General features: G+C 44.4%; 1 protein-coding gene across 3 annotated transcripts in view; it reads left to right on the forward strand.

Moving 5' to 3' along the window:
* LOC122561541 (histidine ammonia-lyase-like) overlaps window positions 1–16,821 on the forward strand; it is a 65,213-nt gene that overhangs the window by 27,210 nt on the left and 21,182 nt on the right. For 2 of the 3 annotated variants that reach the window (XM_043713297.1, XM_043713299.1), the window contains 4 exons: window positions 10,076–10,223; window positions 13,400–13,495; window positions 13,587–13,645; window positions 15,025–15,105. In XM_043713297.1, coding sequence (XP_043569232.1) covers window positions 10,076–10,223; window positions 13,400–13,495; window positions 13,587–13,645; window positions 15,025–15,105 — 384 coding nt within the window. Of the gene's footprint in view, window positions 1–10,075; window positions 10,224–13,399; window positions 13,496–13,586; window positions 13,646–15,024; window positions 15,106–15,154; window positions 15,197–16,821 lie in introns of all 3 variants that reach the window. The other variant, XM_043713298.1, reaches the window with a different exon arrangement.

The raw sequence follows: 16,821 nt of genomic DNA on the forward strand, positions 1-16,821 counted from the left end.
GCTAGTTGTAAGAAGACAGAGGTGGTGGTTGATGGGAAATGTTCATCCTGGAGTACTGCAAGGATCTGTTTTGGAGTCACTGCAGTTTGTCATTTTTATAAATGACCTGGATGAGTCGAAGGATGGGTTAGTAAATTTGCAGATGACACTAAGGTTGGTACAGTTGTGGATAGTGCCGAAGGATGTTGTAGGTTACAGAGGGATATGGATAAGCTGCAGAGCTGGGCTGAGAGGTGGCAAATGGAGTTTAATGTGGAAAAGTGTGAGGTGATTCACTTTGGAAGGAGTAACAGGAATAGAGAGTACTGGGCTAAAGTTATGATCCTTGATGGTGCGGATGAGCAGAGAGATCTTTGTGTCCATTAACATAGATCCCTGAGAGTTCCCATCCAGGTTGATAGGTTTATTAAGAGGGTGTAATGTGTGTTAGCTTTTATTAGTAGAGGGACTGAGTTTCGGAGCCATGAGGTTATGTTGCAGCTGTACAAAACTCTGATGCAGCCACACTTGGAGAATTGCATACAGTTCTGGTTGCTGCATTATAGGAAGAATGTGGAAGCATTGGAAAGGTTGCCTGGGATGGAGGGAAGGTCTTATGAGGAAAGGCTGAGGGACTTGAGGCTGCTTTTGTTAGTGAGAAGAAGGTTGAAAGGTGATTTGAGAGACATACAAGATGATCAGAGGAATAGGTAGGGTGGACAGTGAGAGCCTTTTTCCTCAGATAGTGATGGCCAACCTGAGGGGACATAGCTCTAAATTGAGGGGTGATAGATATAGGACAGATGTAAGAGTTAGGTTCTTTACTCAGAATAGTAAAGGCATAGAACGGCCTGCCTGCAACAGTCGTAGACTCACCAACTTTAAGGGCATTTAAATGGTCGTTGGATAAACATAAGGATTATAATGAAATAGTGGAGGATAGATGGGCTTAGATTGGTTTCACAGGTTAGCACAATATTGAGGGCCAAAGGGCCTGTACTGCACTGTGATGTTCTATGTTCTAAGTATTATCTGATCAATCAATGCTTGCTTCAAGGAGGAATCTGCATTTAGATGCAAAGCATTTCATAATATCAAGGCATTCCCAAAATGTTTTACAGCCAGTGAAGTACTTTTGAAATGTCATCACCAATGCACGGTGGCACAGTGGTTCGCACTGCTGCCTCACAGTGCTAGAGACCTGGGTTCAATTCCCGCCTCAGGCGACTGACTGTGTGGAGTTTGCACATTCTCCCTGTGTCTGCGTGGGTTTCCTCCGGGTGCTCCGGTTTCCTCCCACAGTCCAAAGATGTGCAGGTCAGGTGAATTGGCCATGCTAAATTGCCCGTAGTGTTAGGTAAGGGGTAAATGTAGGGGTATGGGTGGGTTGCGCTTCGGCGGGGTGGTGTGGACTTGTTGGGCCGAAGGGCCTGTTTCCACACTGTAAGTAATCTAATCTAATCAATGTATTATGGGTAACTCAGCAATCAGTTTGCATACAGCAAACTCCCAGTATCACTAATGTGTGAATAATATTGATTGAGGAGTAGGTGTTTAGTGAGAATTTTACATTCACATAAGAGGGCAGGTGGAGTCTTGATTTAACACCTCCAACGCTGCCACACTTTTTCAATAATGCACTGGGAGTGATGTTCAGCCTGGAATCTGTCCTCCACTCACTGGAGGAGAGCTTGACCCTACAATTCTGAGGTAAGAGCTTTGCCAAGTGCTACAAATTACCCACTAAATGTTTTCAACACCATAAGAGGTTTCAAGAGAGCAAACAAAGAAAAACAAACCGTGTTCCCACTGCTGGGTTAGTCAGTAACCAGAGATCAATTTAGATGGGGTAGGAGTGGAAATATTTTCACTCCTAGTTGACATGGTTTGGGATGCTTCATTTGACAGTGGAATGAAACAGATTCCAAACTTCGCTCAAGGATGAGGAGACTACAGACAAAATGTCGGGGGATTTAAATAAGTACTGCTCTCCTCTTAGAAGCTTGGAGCAGAAGTAGGCCATTCAGCCCTTCAAGCATGCTTTACCTATCAATATGTTCATGGCTGATCACCCAATTCAGTCTCCTAATCCTGCTTTCTCCCCATATCCTTTGATCCTCTTAGTCCTGAGAACTATATCTAATTCTTCCTTGAAAACATTGTGTTTTGGCATCAACACTTTCTATGATAGAGAATTCTAAAGGCTCACCATTTTTTAGGAGAAAAGGCAGCATGGTGGCTCAGTGGTTAGCACTGTTGCCTCACAGCATCAGGGAACCAGGTTCAATTCCTGCCTTGGGCAACTGTCTGTGTGGAGTTTGCACATTCTCCCCGTGTTTGTGTGGGTTTCCTCCGGATGCTCCGGTTTCCTCCCACAATCCAAAACATGTACAGGTTAGGTGAATTGGCCATGCTAAATTGCCCATAGTCAGGGTAGATACAGGGTAGGGGAATGGATCTGGGTGCATTACTCTTAGGAGGGTCGGTGTGGACTTGTTTGGCCGAAGGGCCTGTTTCCATACTGTAGGCAATTTTTAATAAGAAAAAAGAAATTTATCCTCACCTTAGTCCTAAATGAATTACCCTGATCCCAAGACTGTGACCCCTGGTTCTGGACACCCCAATCTGCAGGATCACCCTTCCTGTGTTCACCCCTGTCTTTACCACAAGCTGGTAAATCCACTCTCTTCTAACTCAAAAGATGCTTCCAACTCCGCCACAGTTAGCACTACAGGTTTATTTGGAGGCACTAGCTTTCGGAGCGCTGCTCCTTTATCAGGTGGTTGTAGAGAATAAGATTGTAAGGCACAGAATTCATTGCAAACGTTTACAGTGCAATGTAACTGAAATTATATATTGAAAAAGACCTGGATTGTTTGTTAAGTCACTCATCTTTTAGAATGACCATGTTGGTTTCAGTTCTTTCATATGTAAATTGCAAGGCTTTTTGTAAAAGTTACATTCTCGAGTGAGGTATCATGTTGGCTCAGATAATGTATTGAAGGTGTGAGTTTCTCTGTGTGAGGCTGTCTGTGCCACAATGGTCAGACTGATTCTAATCTTAAAAAATGGATTTACAGCATCTTAAGTGGATTCATGCAGTTTTTGAGCAAAGTAAAATGTAATTCTCCAAGTACAAATTCACCCACAAACGAGGAGTGAGTGTCAGGACTGTTCCCTCTTCACTATGTTTTGAACATTCGGAGCCCCCCAGCAGCAGTGACATTTGCAGCACTCCCACTGCCTTGCACCCCATGATACTGACAGAGGGAGAGCACTTTGCGGTTGGGGAAGGAATATGAGGATTGATATTTCCTTCTTATTCCACCAAACCCTATAGCTGAAGGAATGCCTGTCTGCAACAACATTGAATCTGGGCGCTTTCTCTCACTGATCGGTCACTGAACTGTGCACAGAGCTAGTTTCTTGGCATTGCTATTGAAACGCTGTAGGGAGTTAGTTGAATATTGGCAGCTATGGCACTCTTCCCATCCCATACCCACCGTGACATTGATTTTCTCACTGTCTCACTCTAACTCACTCTTGCTAACTCACTCTTGCAAGCTCACTCGCGCTCTGTGGGTGCCAGGCTGCAAATGGCCGGATTTGCGATGAGGGCATTAATGGATCAGCCCTTCTCCTTTTTCTTGCATTTCCATCTGCGAGGTTTTGTCAGAATGTTTCACTGTTGATCTCTAACAAGGACAGGACATCCCAGGCAAACACATTCTCAAGTGTCGCTTGTTGCTGAAGCTCAGATTAAGCTGGGTTGACCTATGTGTTGTGCAAATATTGCCTGCAGTTGAAGGCTGTTTCTGTAAACCATTGACCTGTTCGGTATATGAGTGACAAAGAAACCAAAAAACTGAAGAGCGGGGGCTCACTGTACTTGCAAAAACACTTTTCAAACCTTAGGAGCAATGTTTTATTAATTCAAAGAATTATGAACTTATTAGTACTTGGCCTGACTAACATCTGGGGGCTAGTGCCTACACTGGGAGAACTGTCTCGCAAACTAGTCAAGCAACAGTCTGACAATCATACTCTGAGTCATATCTTCTAGAAAATGTACCAGACACTACCATCACCATTCATGGATATGTCCTGTTCCACTGGCGGATAGACCCAGTAGAGGTAGCTGCACAGTGCTATACTATCAAGAAGGAGTTGCCCTGGGAGTCTTCAATATTGACACTCCAGACCCCATGAAGTCTCATCTTCAAGATAAACATGGGCATAGAAACTTCCTGATTACTGTGTGCTGTCCTCCCTCAGCTAATGAATCGGTATTCCTCCATATTGATTTGATTTATTGTCATGTGCATTTAAGTACAGTAAAAATCCCTATTTGTCAGCACTACAGGAAGATCATAGTAATCAAGGACGTACAGATCATAAGGTGAAAAAAAACTTGGACAGAGTAAGGCATACAGGTTACAACACAAAAGATGCATGCGAGACAAAATCAGCATTAACAAGACCAGCATTATTTCAAGTTAGAGAATACATTCACCAGTCCAATAGGCAGGTAAGAAGCTCTTCTTGAACCTGCTTGTGCATATGTTCAAGCTTCTGTATCTTCTGCCTGATGCAAGAGGTTGTAGGAGAGCATTAATGGGGTGGGATGGGTCTTTTGATGTAGGAGCCTTTCTGTGGCAATGAGACATGTAAATAGAGTTCATGGATGGGAGGCTGGCTTCCATGATAGTCTGGGCTGTGCACATCACTTTCTGTAGTTTCTTACTGGGCAGAGCAAGTACCATACCTGGCTGTTATGCACCCATGCTTTCTATGATGCGTTGGTAAATGTTGGTGAGGGTCCTTACAGACATGCCACATTTCCTGAGCTACCTGAGGAAGAAGATGCGATGCAGTGCCGCCTTGACCATTGCATCTGTGAGCAAAGCCCAAGGCAGGTTGTTTGTATCACACTCCTGGGAGCTTAATGCTCTCACCCCCCCCCCCCCCCCCCCTGCCCGCCACCCACTCCATTGATGTAGATGGGGGCATGATCTCCTTTCTAAAGTCAGTGATCAGTTCTTTAGTTTTGCTGACATTGAGAAAGAGATTGTTATCATTGCACTACATCACCAAGCTCTTTATCTGTTGAACAACACTTGGAGGAAGCATTGAGGGTGGCAAGGGCACATGTACTCTGGGGGTTTCAATGTCCACCACGAACAGTGGCTTGGCAGCAGCACTACTGATTGAGCTTGTTGGGTCCTAAAGAATGTAGCTGCCAGGCTGGGTCTGCAGTAGGTAGTGAAGGAACCAACAAGAGGAAAAACATACTTAACCTTATTCTTACCAATCTGCTAGTAGCAGATATATTTGCCTATGACCATATTGGTAAGAGTGACTACGGCACAGTCCTTGTGGAGACAAAGTCCTACCTTCACATTGAGAATGCCTTCTATCACGTTGTCGTAGAATCACTACAATGTGGAAACAGGCCATTCATTCCTATAAATCCACACCGACCCTCCAAAGAGTAATCCACCCAGACCCATTCCCTGATACTCTACATTTGCTTCTAACTAATGCACCTGACTTACACAGCCCTGAACGCTATTGGCAATTTTAGCATAGCAAATTCACCTACCCTGCGCATCTTTGGATTGTGAGAGGAGGCTGGAGCACCTGGAGGGAGAATGTGCAGACAGTCGCCCGAGTCTGGAATTGAACCCGGGTCCGTGGCGCTGTGGGGCAGCAGGGCTAACCACTGAGCCACCGTGCTGCCCATATTGTGTGGTATTATCACAGTGTAAGTGGGACAGACTTTGAACAGATCCATCAATTCAAGACTCCGCATCCATGAGGTATTGTGGGCCATCAACAGCAGCAGAACTGTACTCCACAATGTGCAACCTTGTGGACTGGCATATCCCTCACTCAACCATTACCACTAAGCCAGGGATCAAACCTAGTTCAATAGAGTGTGCAGGAGTTGCACCAAGTCAGGACGGTGATGGAATACTCTCCACTTGCTTGGATGGATGCAGCTCGAACACTCAAGGCTTGACACTATCCAGGACAAAGCTACCCGACTGATTGGCACCACCTCCACAAGCATCCACTCCCTCCTCCACTGAGGCTCAGCAACAGAAGTGTGTACTATCTACAAGATGCACTGCAAAAATTCATCAAAGATCATCAGACAGTGCTTTCCAAACCCATAGGAGACAGTGAGATCTGCAGATACTGGAGATCACGTTGAGAGTGTGTTGCTGGAAAAGCAAGCAGGTCAGGCAGCATCCGAGGACCAGGAAAATTAACATTTCGGGCCGGAGCCCTTCACCAGGAATCTTGAAAAGCTCTAGCCCGAAAAGTCAATTTTCCTGCTCCTTGGATGCTGCCTGATCTGCTGTGCTTTTCCAGCAACATTCTCTCAACCTTCCAAACTCATGACCACTTCCATCAAGAAGGCAGGGTTAATGGATGTAAGTTCTCCTCCTAAGCCACTCACCACCCTGACTTAGAAGTATATTGTTGTTCCCCTTCTTAAGGGCAACTAGAGATGGACAATGAATAGTTAGCCTTTCTAGTGATACCAACATCTCAAGAAAGAATGTGAATAGATTGACTTTGGCCCAGAGTGGAAAACAAGTGGTTATGAATCCGCAGATCATTTTACATCCCTCCCACTGGTTTCAGTGGAACGTAGGAATGAAAGAAGGCCATTCAGTCCCTCAAGTGTGTCACACCATTCAATTAGATCATGAGTATCTGACATTATTATTACAATCATCAGATCATTTGGGTCCTAACGTTACCTGTTCACCCAACGTGTTCGCACTTTAAATATACACCATCAGATATAAATTTTCAATTTCTCCCACCCAGCTCAAATGGTTTTGTGTGGGAGACAGTTTCAAATGTTGCCTCTGCATTGAGTGGGGATACATTTTCTGATATCACTGTGAATGTGTTAGATTTAATCTCGAGTTTGTGCCCTTTATTCCAGACTCTGCTCAGCCCCCAAATTGGTGCAAGTAGTTTTTATTTAACCTCTCAAATCCTTCAATCATCTTGAACAGCTTGGATGAGGAGCTCTGTTTGAGCAGTGGATAGTGTACCTGTCTGTAAGCCAGAGGCACTGGGCCCTGCTCTCACTTCAGGACTGGGTTGTGATGGACAGTGTGTTCATACCAAACAGAACTTGTTTCAATCTGCTGATGCTTCTGATATCAAGAGTGTGCTGCTGGAAAAACACAGCAGGTCAGGCAGCATCTGAGGAGCAGGAGAATCAACATTTCAGGTATAAGCCCTTCATCAGGAACCTTCATCAATGGTTTATGCCTGAAACATTAATTCTCCAGCTCCTTGGATGCTGCCTCTCCTGCTGTGCTTTTCCATCACCACACTCTCGACTCTGATCTCACTTTCTCTGAATGCTTCTGATAAGCCTAAGGCAGGTAGCAAGATTGGCAGACACTGCCAGACCAGGTGCCATTAAGAACCAGCCTCTGCTGACAGTCCAGCGATCAATTCCAGTAAAACCCCATCTTCACAAACAGGTGTTTTGTCTACAACAGGTAAGCGATCCCCCACACAAAGAATAATCTGTTCCCGAAATATAACATCAAGTTAATTCCAGCATATTCCCCTTGCCCCAAGTATTGCACATGAAAGTTCCAGTCTGTTGTTTCCTGTGCCCGGCTCAGGACAGCACTCCGTGGAAACTTGGAAAAGGGGGAGGGAGTAGCACTGAGGGATGGGAGTCTGTGTGTACCACTGAGGGAGAAAGAGGGAAGGGACACTGAGTAACACTGAGGGAGAAGGAGGGGAGCGACCCTGCTGGTAGCATTGGGGGTAGAATGATGGTGGACTCACTGAGATGAATGATCACGAGTGTTCTGTGAGTATCACTGTAAATAGAATGAGGAAAGGGGAGCCTGTGAGTAACACTGAGGGGAGGTTCACCCTAAATAATGCTGAGTTAGAACAAAGGTAGGGATACCAAAGGAGAATGAGGAAGGAAACCCTGAGAGTAACATTATGGTGATATGAGGGAGGAAACCCTTGAGTAACAAAAGCAGAATAAGGGAAGGTACCTACGAGCAACACTGAGGCAGAATGAGGGAAAGGACCCCAGGCACTGGGTCACGGACATTGGGCCAGGGGTTGGCATGTCGGCGTTGACCATGGTGATGAATTGTGAACTTGTTTGTCCAATTTCCCCACTTGTTCTGTAAATGCTGTAAGGGGGTTTTATGGTACAATATTAGTGACCCTACCTCTGAGCCAGGATTCCTGAGTCCATGTCTTATCTGCACCAGAGGTGTGCAGTATCTTCTCTGAACATAGAACTTAGAGACACGGGAGGTAGAAGCAAGAGGAGGCTCCAGTGAAAGCAATCCTAGTCTAATCAAGAGGTAGCTAAATATTGCACTTACGGCGAATGGAATCAAAGGTTAAGGGAAGAAAGCAGGATTAGGCTACGGAGTTGGATGATTCATTAAGATCATGGCTGAATCATCCAACTCAGTAGCCTAATCCTGCTTTCTTCCCTTCATTGGGAATATCCTCCCTGTATCTAACCTGTCTAGTCTTGTTAGAATTTTATAAGCCTCTAGATCCTCCCTCATTCATTTGACTCCAGTGAAAGCAATCCTAGTCTAATCAATCTCTCCTTATATGTCAGTTCCACCATTCCTGGAATCAGCCTGGTAAATCTTCACTGCGCTCCCTCTAGAACAAGAATGTCCTTCCTCAAAAATGGAGATCAAAACTGCACACAATATTCTAGGTTTGGCCTCACCAAGGCCTTGTGTAACTGCAATAACATATCCCTGCTCCTATACTGGAAACCCCTCGCAATGAAGGCCAACATACCATTTGCCTTGTTTACTGCCTGCTGCATCTGCATGCTTAACTTCAGCAACTGGTGCATAAGGACACCTGCTGCACAGTCTCCTCTTCCCAATTTACAGCTCTTCAGGCAGTTATCTGCCTCCTTGTTTTGGTTTCCAAAATGACTAACCTCACATTCATCCAAATTATATTGCATCTGCCATTGATTTGCCCATTCACCCAACCTGTCCAGATCATGCTGGAGGATCTCTACATCCTCGTCCCAGTTCACCCTCCCACCTAACTGCAAACTTTGAGATGTTACATTTAGTTCCCTCATCCAAATCGTTAATATATATTGTGAATAGCTGGAGTCCTAGCACCAATCCCTGTGGCATCCCACGAGTTACTGTCTGCCAATTTGAAAAGGACCCATTAATTCCTATACTTTGTTTCCTCTCTGCAAACAATCCTATACGTTTTAATCTTGCACAACAATCTCTTACGTGGGACTTTGTCAAACACTTTCTGAAAGTCCAAATATGCCACATTAACTGGCTTCCAGTCCAACAGGATTTGAACAGATTTGTCAAATATGATTTCTCTTTCGTAAATCCATGTTGATTCTGTCTGATCATACCACTGCTTTCTAAATGCTAATCTATTAAGTCCTTGATGATCAATTTGAGAATTTTCCCCACTACCATTGTCAGACCGACTGTTTTATAACTCTCTGCTTTCTCTCTATCTTCCTTTTTGAATATTAGAGAAACATTAGCTACCCTCCAATCTGCAGGGACTACCAGAGTCTATAGAATCCTGGAAGGTGACCACCAATGCATCTGCTATTTCTAGAACCACTTCCTTAAGTACTCTGGGATGTAGATTATCAAGCCCTGGGGATTTATTCGCCTTCAACCCTATCAATTTTCCCAACACCGTTTCTCTACTAATATTGATCTCCTTCTGTTCTTCCCTGTCACTAAATCTTGCGTTCTTCAATATTTCTGGTATCTGATTTGTGTTCTTTTTTGTGAAGACAAACCAAGGTATGTATTTAGTTGCTCAGCCATTTCTTTGGCCCTTATTATACATGCCCCCATTTGTATCTGACGGGACCTACATTTGTCTTCACCAATCTCTTTCTCTTCAAGTTGATAAGAAAATCTCCACATGCTGAGAAGCGGTCTCTGTCCAGTTTAAGGGTTATGAATGCTGCCTACTTGCCGGGTCCTTTCTTGAGCGGTGCTGAGCATGGCTTGGTTGTGTTGCTGTTTGTGAGATGTGCTGGTTTCTCTCACAGGGACTGGCCCTGATCAATGGCACTCAGATGATCACTTCACTCGGTGTGGAGGCAGTGGAGAGAGCAACAGCAATAGCCAGACAGGCAGATATTATAGCAGCTCTCACTCTGGAAGTTCTGAAAGGCACCACCAGAGCCTTTGATAGTGGTGAGTGATCATTGGGGGCGACTGAATGTTTTATTGTGGGCTTTGAACTCCTGGGCTAAGGAATTGCACACACTCAACACTGAGCTAACCTCCTGCAATACAGTTTAACAAAATTGCAACACTTTATCATTGATTAGATTACTTTTTTTTTAGATTAGATTAGATTACTTTACAGTGTGGAAACAGGCCCTTCGGCCCAACAAGTCCACACCGACCCGCCGAAGCGCAAACCACCCATACCCCTACATTTACCCCTTACCTAACACTACGGACAATTTAGCATGGCCAATTCACCTGACCTGCACATCTTTGGAACTGTGGGAGGAAACCGGAGCACCCGGAGGAAACCCACGCAGACACGGGGAGAATGTGCAAACTCCACACAGTCAGTCGCCTGAGGCGGGAACTGAACCCGGGTCTCTGGCGCTGTGAGGCAGCAGTGCTAACCACTGTGCCACCGTGCCGCCCACTTGCTTAAATGTTTATTTCTTAAAGATAGTCTGCAATATGACACACACACACACAGACAGTAAGGAGATAACTGAGACTTCTATATTTATTTAAAGGCACTGTGTTCCAGACGTAACTAAACACACTTTATTCTTACAACACAGTTAAAATACAAAAATAAAGAATTGGCATAACGTTAATTCTATTTGAATACTAAACAAGATGTGGAGGTGATGGCCTCGTGGTATTATCACTAGAATATTAATCCAGAGACCCAAGTAATTTTCTGGGGACCCAGGTTAAATTTCAGCCATGGCACATAGTGGAATTTGAATTCAATAAACAAACTCTGGAATTAAGATTCTTATGATGACCATAAAACCATTGCTGATTGTCAAGAAAAATCCATTTGTTTCTATAATGTCCTTTAGAGAAGGAAATCTGCCATCCTTACCTGGTCTGGCCTACGTGTTATTTCAGACCAACAGAAATGTGGTTGACTCTCAAAAACCCTCTCGGCAATTAGGAATGGGCAATAAATGCTGGCCTAGCCAGTGACACCTTCATCCTATGAATGAATTAAAAAAATATATTATTTAATCATTAACTGTTCTAATATGCCACAAACACAACCTTGGCAAAAATCCATATAAGCAAAACCATTCTGCTTCTCACATACTGTCTGTCTCCAGTCCAGAAAAAAGAAACTATCTGCCCCATTTGGTTTTTTAATAGGAAGCCTTGCTGTCTAAATCTCGAGCAGCTGAAAACTTCAGATTTCTGCTTCAGCAGCAGAAAATCACCTCCTAACTGAAACCAAAACTAAAAACCTTCCTGGGTCTGTATTGAATTGAAAAGTGAAGAGCTTTGTCTTGCAAGCAATACAGGCAGATCAGAGTTAAATAGCATAGATAAGTAAATAATAGGTAAACCGCAGCAAAAACCAAAACACAGGTGCAGGTGAATGCTAAGAGTTTGAGAGTCCATTCAGTAACATCCTGCTGAAAGTCAATAATGAGTTCCTTGGTTTGGCCGGCAATGAGAGCTAGGTTGTTCTCGTCGCCATCTGAGATTTGACTGACTATGGTGGCGTCATCAGTGAACTTGAAAATGGCATTAGTCTAGTGTTTGGCAACACAGTCATGGGTATACACTGAGTACAGTAGGGGGCTGAGTACACAACCCTGGCGGGCTCCAGTTTGAGTGTTAGTGAGGATAAAACATTGTCCCCAGTCTTCACTGATTGTGGCCTGTGGGTCAGGAAACTGAGGATCCAGTTGCAGAGAGTGGGGCTTAGTCCAAAGTCACTAAGTTTGTAATCAGTCTTGAGGGGGTAATGGTGTTGAAGGCTGAACTGTAGTCAATGAGTAGGATTCTTATGTAGCTGTTCTTGGTGTCAAGATGTTCTAGGGAGGTTTGAAGAGCAAGTACTATGGCATCTGATGTGGATCTGTTGGCCTGATCGACAACTTGGAGTGGGGCAAGAATAGTGGGGGGGCTGGAGTTGATTAATGTCAAGATTAGAGTGGTGCTAGAAAAGCACAGCAGGTCAGGCAGCGTTCGAGGAGCAGGGAAAAATCAACGTTTCAGGCAAAAGTCCTTCATCAGGAATGAGGCATGCCATGACCAGCCTTTCAAAGCACTTCATGACCACTGAAATTAGGGCCACTGGGTGGTCATCATTGAGACATGCTGCATGAGACTTATTAGGCACAGGGATGATGTTGGCCCTCTTGAAACAGGCAGGGACAGTGGCCTGCTGCAGGGAGAGGTTGAGGATGTCCGAGCAGACCTCTGCCAGTTGACCTGCGCATGCTCAAATCATACTTGGATTCCTTATATTTGAGTGGGTCTCCTGATCTGAAGGCCTCACACCTGGTTTTTAGCAGGTTCTGTATGTCCTGATTCATCCAGGATTTCCTGTTTCGGAACACCCAGATTGACTTCCTCAGTATGCAGTCCTCCATATACTTGCTGATAAAGTCAGTGACGGTGGTGTATGAGCCTGACAATGCCCATTCATGATTCCTTTGTCTAATTTTGAGGGGGAAAAATCCACCCAGAGATAATTCCAAGCTGTTTACCAATTGCCTGTCTAAAGAAGATATTCTGACACTACTGTGGTAACCCCCTTCTGCAAGAGAAACAGCACAGAACACATCTCTCCTAAAACCACAGTATCATCCCATACCTAGGCCCCAGAATATATTAAAATAAAGATACCAGCTAATGCCATTCCACAGATAAATCATTAATCTCACTGGACAGGTGCCCCTTACCAACAATCCCATGAGCTCCTTGATAAACCTGAGGGTCTGTTGGCAGAGGATGTTGTCCGTATTTCAGGCCAGGAAATCCAGATTCAAGTCCCGTCTCAGGATGTGTGATGGCCGCAGAAGTGTAGGAATATGTCCACGGATTGATTTTAAAATAGCAGAGATGCTCCCTCAGGTTTGATCAGTCCTTCATGTTAGTAAGCTATCATACTGTCTGTTTGCACAACTCAGGGAAAGCTGGCCTCTCTCCACCCCTTTCCCACTACACCAGATTGAACAAATTCAGCAACATGACATGCATTGTGCTATTGTAACCGCAATGAGATGCAATGGATCTATGGCTAGTTGCATTCTTCAAAAAGCTGGGCATGTGAAAGGCTTTTAATAACAGGCCGTAGAAGCCTCGATAGTGTCTCTAGTGTTGAATCTGCTGTTATTCATGTGTTTTAGACATTCACAAACTGCGTCCTCATCCTGGCCAAATGGAGGTGGCTTTCCGATTCCGGTCACTGCTAGGTTCCGATCACCATCCCTCAGAAATAGCAGGTAAGCCCTTCCTAGACAAGGGGCCATCGAGGGTTATTTCTCAGCTCATTTCAGGCAGCTTTGTCTCACCATTGCAATGTTTCCTTCACAGAAAGCCACCGGTTCTGTGACCGTGTTCAGGATGCCTACACTCTCCGCTGCTGCCCACAGGTAAGCACCTCCCTATACTTCTCTCAAACCTGTCAGAGTTCCCTTTGACTACTTTATCACTGTAATCTCACACCAGCACTTGTAGAGTCATGGACAGAGTCATACAGCATGGAAGCAGACCTTTTGGTGCAACTTCTCCATGCCAACTAGGTTTCTTGAACTGAACTAAACTGGTCCCATTTGCCTGCATTTGGCCCTTATCCATCTTACCCCCTTCCTATTGTAAACCCATCCAGGTGCCTTTTAAATGTTGTAATTGTACCAGCTTCCACCATTCCCCCGGCAGCTTGTTCCTTACACGCATCACCCTTTGCGTGAAAACATTGCCCCTCCAGTCCCTTTTAAATATTCTGCCTCTCATCTTAAAACTATGCCCTCTAGTTTTGGACTCTCCTACCCTGGGGAAAATGACTTTGGCTCTTCACCTTATCTATGCCCTTCATTATTTTATAAACCTCTATAAAGTCACCCTTCAGCCTCTCATGCTCCCAGGGAGAAACGTCCCAGCTATCCAACCTCTCCTCCTAACTCAAACCCGCCAGTGCTGGCAACATTCTTATAAATTTTTTTCTGTCCCCTTTCTAGAAATCTTTGAAGGAATATATGAACCAAGTGCAGGCAGATGGGACTAGTTTAGTTTGGGATTATGGTCAGCATAGACTGGTTGGAACGTAATGTCTGTTTTGCACTGTAATACCCTTCCTATAGCAGGGTGACCAGAATTGTACGCAGTATACTAAAAGTGGCCTCACCGATACATTGTACGACATGACTGCACTGTACTCAATGCTCCAAAAATGAAGGCAAGCATGTTAAAAGCTGTCTTCACACCCCGTCTACAATAATTCACATGTGCAAACCACAATGAACTGGATCGTGTGTACTAAAATGTTGATCCTTCCTGGTTTCTGTTGTTAGAGAGTCTTACGTTTCTATGACATCTTTTGTAATCTCAAAGCTCCCACAGCCAATGAATTTTTGAAATGTGGTCACACAAACGTGTATGAAACCCTACGGGCAGTTAATAGGAACAAACATAAACAACAATGAGTCAGCAACTGGATAATCTGTTTTTGGATCCTTGATGGATAAATGTTAGCTGGGACCCCATAGGGAACAACTTGGTGCCATGGGATCTTTTAAGAGGACAGACATTTCCTGCATTTAATATCTCCAAAAGGGGCACCACCAACAATACTCTGCATTACCAGTGTGTCTGTCAGGATCTTACTCTGTTCACACTGGGGCTTTGTACAAAAATGGCTAAGTCAGAACACTGATGCTCATAGGAAAGCATTTTCAAAGAAGTGCTTATAGTACGAGCATTGTACAAGGGGTTGCTGACATTTGTTGGATTTAATTCATTTTTGTCTTTGCAGGTACATGGGGTGGTGAACGATACAATCACATTCGTGAAAACTATCATTGAGACTGAGATTAATAGTGCGACAGATAACCCGGTATCCTTTGTGAGTTTAGTGTAACATAGTGTGAACTCTCCTCTTACAGACTGTGTCAACTCTGCGTGTACCCCAGAGAGACAGAGATAAGGTGAGACAATTATTGTAAAGGATGTATATGGAGATAAATTACACATATGGAGGTTAAATGGTATTTGGTGTACAACAAAAAAAGGGCTGATTCTAAACTTCAGTATACTGAACCATCCAAGCAAAAGGAAATCTAGAGGGGAGGATTACTAGAATCATAGAATCCCTACAATGAGGAAGTAGGCCAGTTGGCCCATCAAGTCCACATTGACCTTGCAAAGAGCATCCCAGCCAGACCCACTCCTCGTACCCTGTAACCTTGCATTTCTCTTGGCTAATCCACCTAATCAGCATATCCCTGGACACTATAGGCAATTTAATGTGTCCAATCCACCTAACCTGCACATCTTTGGACTGTGGGAGGAAACTGTGGTACCTGGAGGAAATCTATGCAGACACGGGGAGAATGTGAAAACTCCACACAGGAGTCATCTGAGATTCGAATCAAACCCTGGTGCTGAGGTGGCATTGCCAACAACTGAGCCACTGTGCCATCCATATTCAATCATGGCTTTCAAAAGAGGATTGGACAGTTATTTGAAAAGAAAAACATGTTTCAGGGCTACAGGAATAAGATGGAGGAGTGGGTTAGCTGAATTCCCTTCCAGGAAGCGAACGTAGACATGCCAGGATGAGTAGTCTCCTCCTTTGGCAGTAACTGTTCTCAGGATGAAGCCTTTAAGTCACTCAAGTCTGCAAAGTCATTCCTTTAGATCATGGACTAAACTAATTTTCAAATTACAAAGGGATTCTGAATGACCAAGTGAATGGTCAAAATTGTGGCCTTTGGAGTTCAATGTAAGCTAGTTTAAGGTTATCTGTTTTGGAACAAAAAGGGATAATAGACAATAGACAATAGGTGCAGGAGTAGGCCATTCAGCCCTTCGAGCCTGCACCGCCATTCAATATAATCATGGCTGATCATTCCTAATCAGTATCCTGTTCCTGCCTTATCTCCATAACCCTTGATTCCACTATCTTTGAGAGCTCTATCCAACTCCTTCTTAAATGAATCCAGAGAGTGGGCCTCCACTGCCCTCTGGGGCAGAGCATTCCACACAGCCACCACTCTCTGGTTGAAGAAGTTTCTCCTGAGCTCTGTCCTAAATGGTCTACCACGTATTTTTAAGATGTTTCCTCTGGTTCGGCACTCACCCATCAGCGGAAACATGTTTCCTGCCTCCAGAGTGTCCAATCCTTTAATAATCTTATACGTCTCAATCAGATCCACTCTCAGTCTTCTAAACTCAAGGGTATACAAGCCCAGTCACTTCAGTCTTTCAGTGTAAGGTAATCCAGCCATTCCAGGAATTGACCTCGTGAACCTACGCTGCACTCCCTCAATAGCCAGAATGTCTTTCCTCAAATTTGGAGACCAGAACTGCACACAGTACTCCAGGTGTGCTCTCACCAGGGCCCTATACAGCTGCAGAAGCACCTCTTTGCTACTATACTCAATTCCTCTTGTTATGAAGGCCAGCATGCTATTAGCCTTCTTCACTACCTCCTGTACCTGCATGCTTGCCTTCATTGACTGATGTACAAGAACACCCAGATCTCTCTGTACTGCCCATTTACCTAAATTGATTCCATTTAGGTAGTAATCTGCCGTCCTGTTCTTGCCAC

Source organism: Chiloscyllium plagiosum, chromosome 23, assembly GCF_004010195.1.
Source record: "Chiloscyllium plagiosum isolate BGI_BamShark_2017 chromosome 23, ASM401019v2, whole genome shotgun sequence".
Lineage (NCBI taxonomy): Eukaryota > Metazoa > Chordata > Chondrichthyes > Orectolobiformes > Hemiscylliidae > Chiloscyllium > Chiloscyllium plagiosum.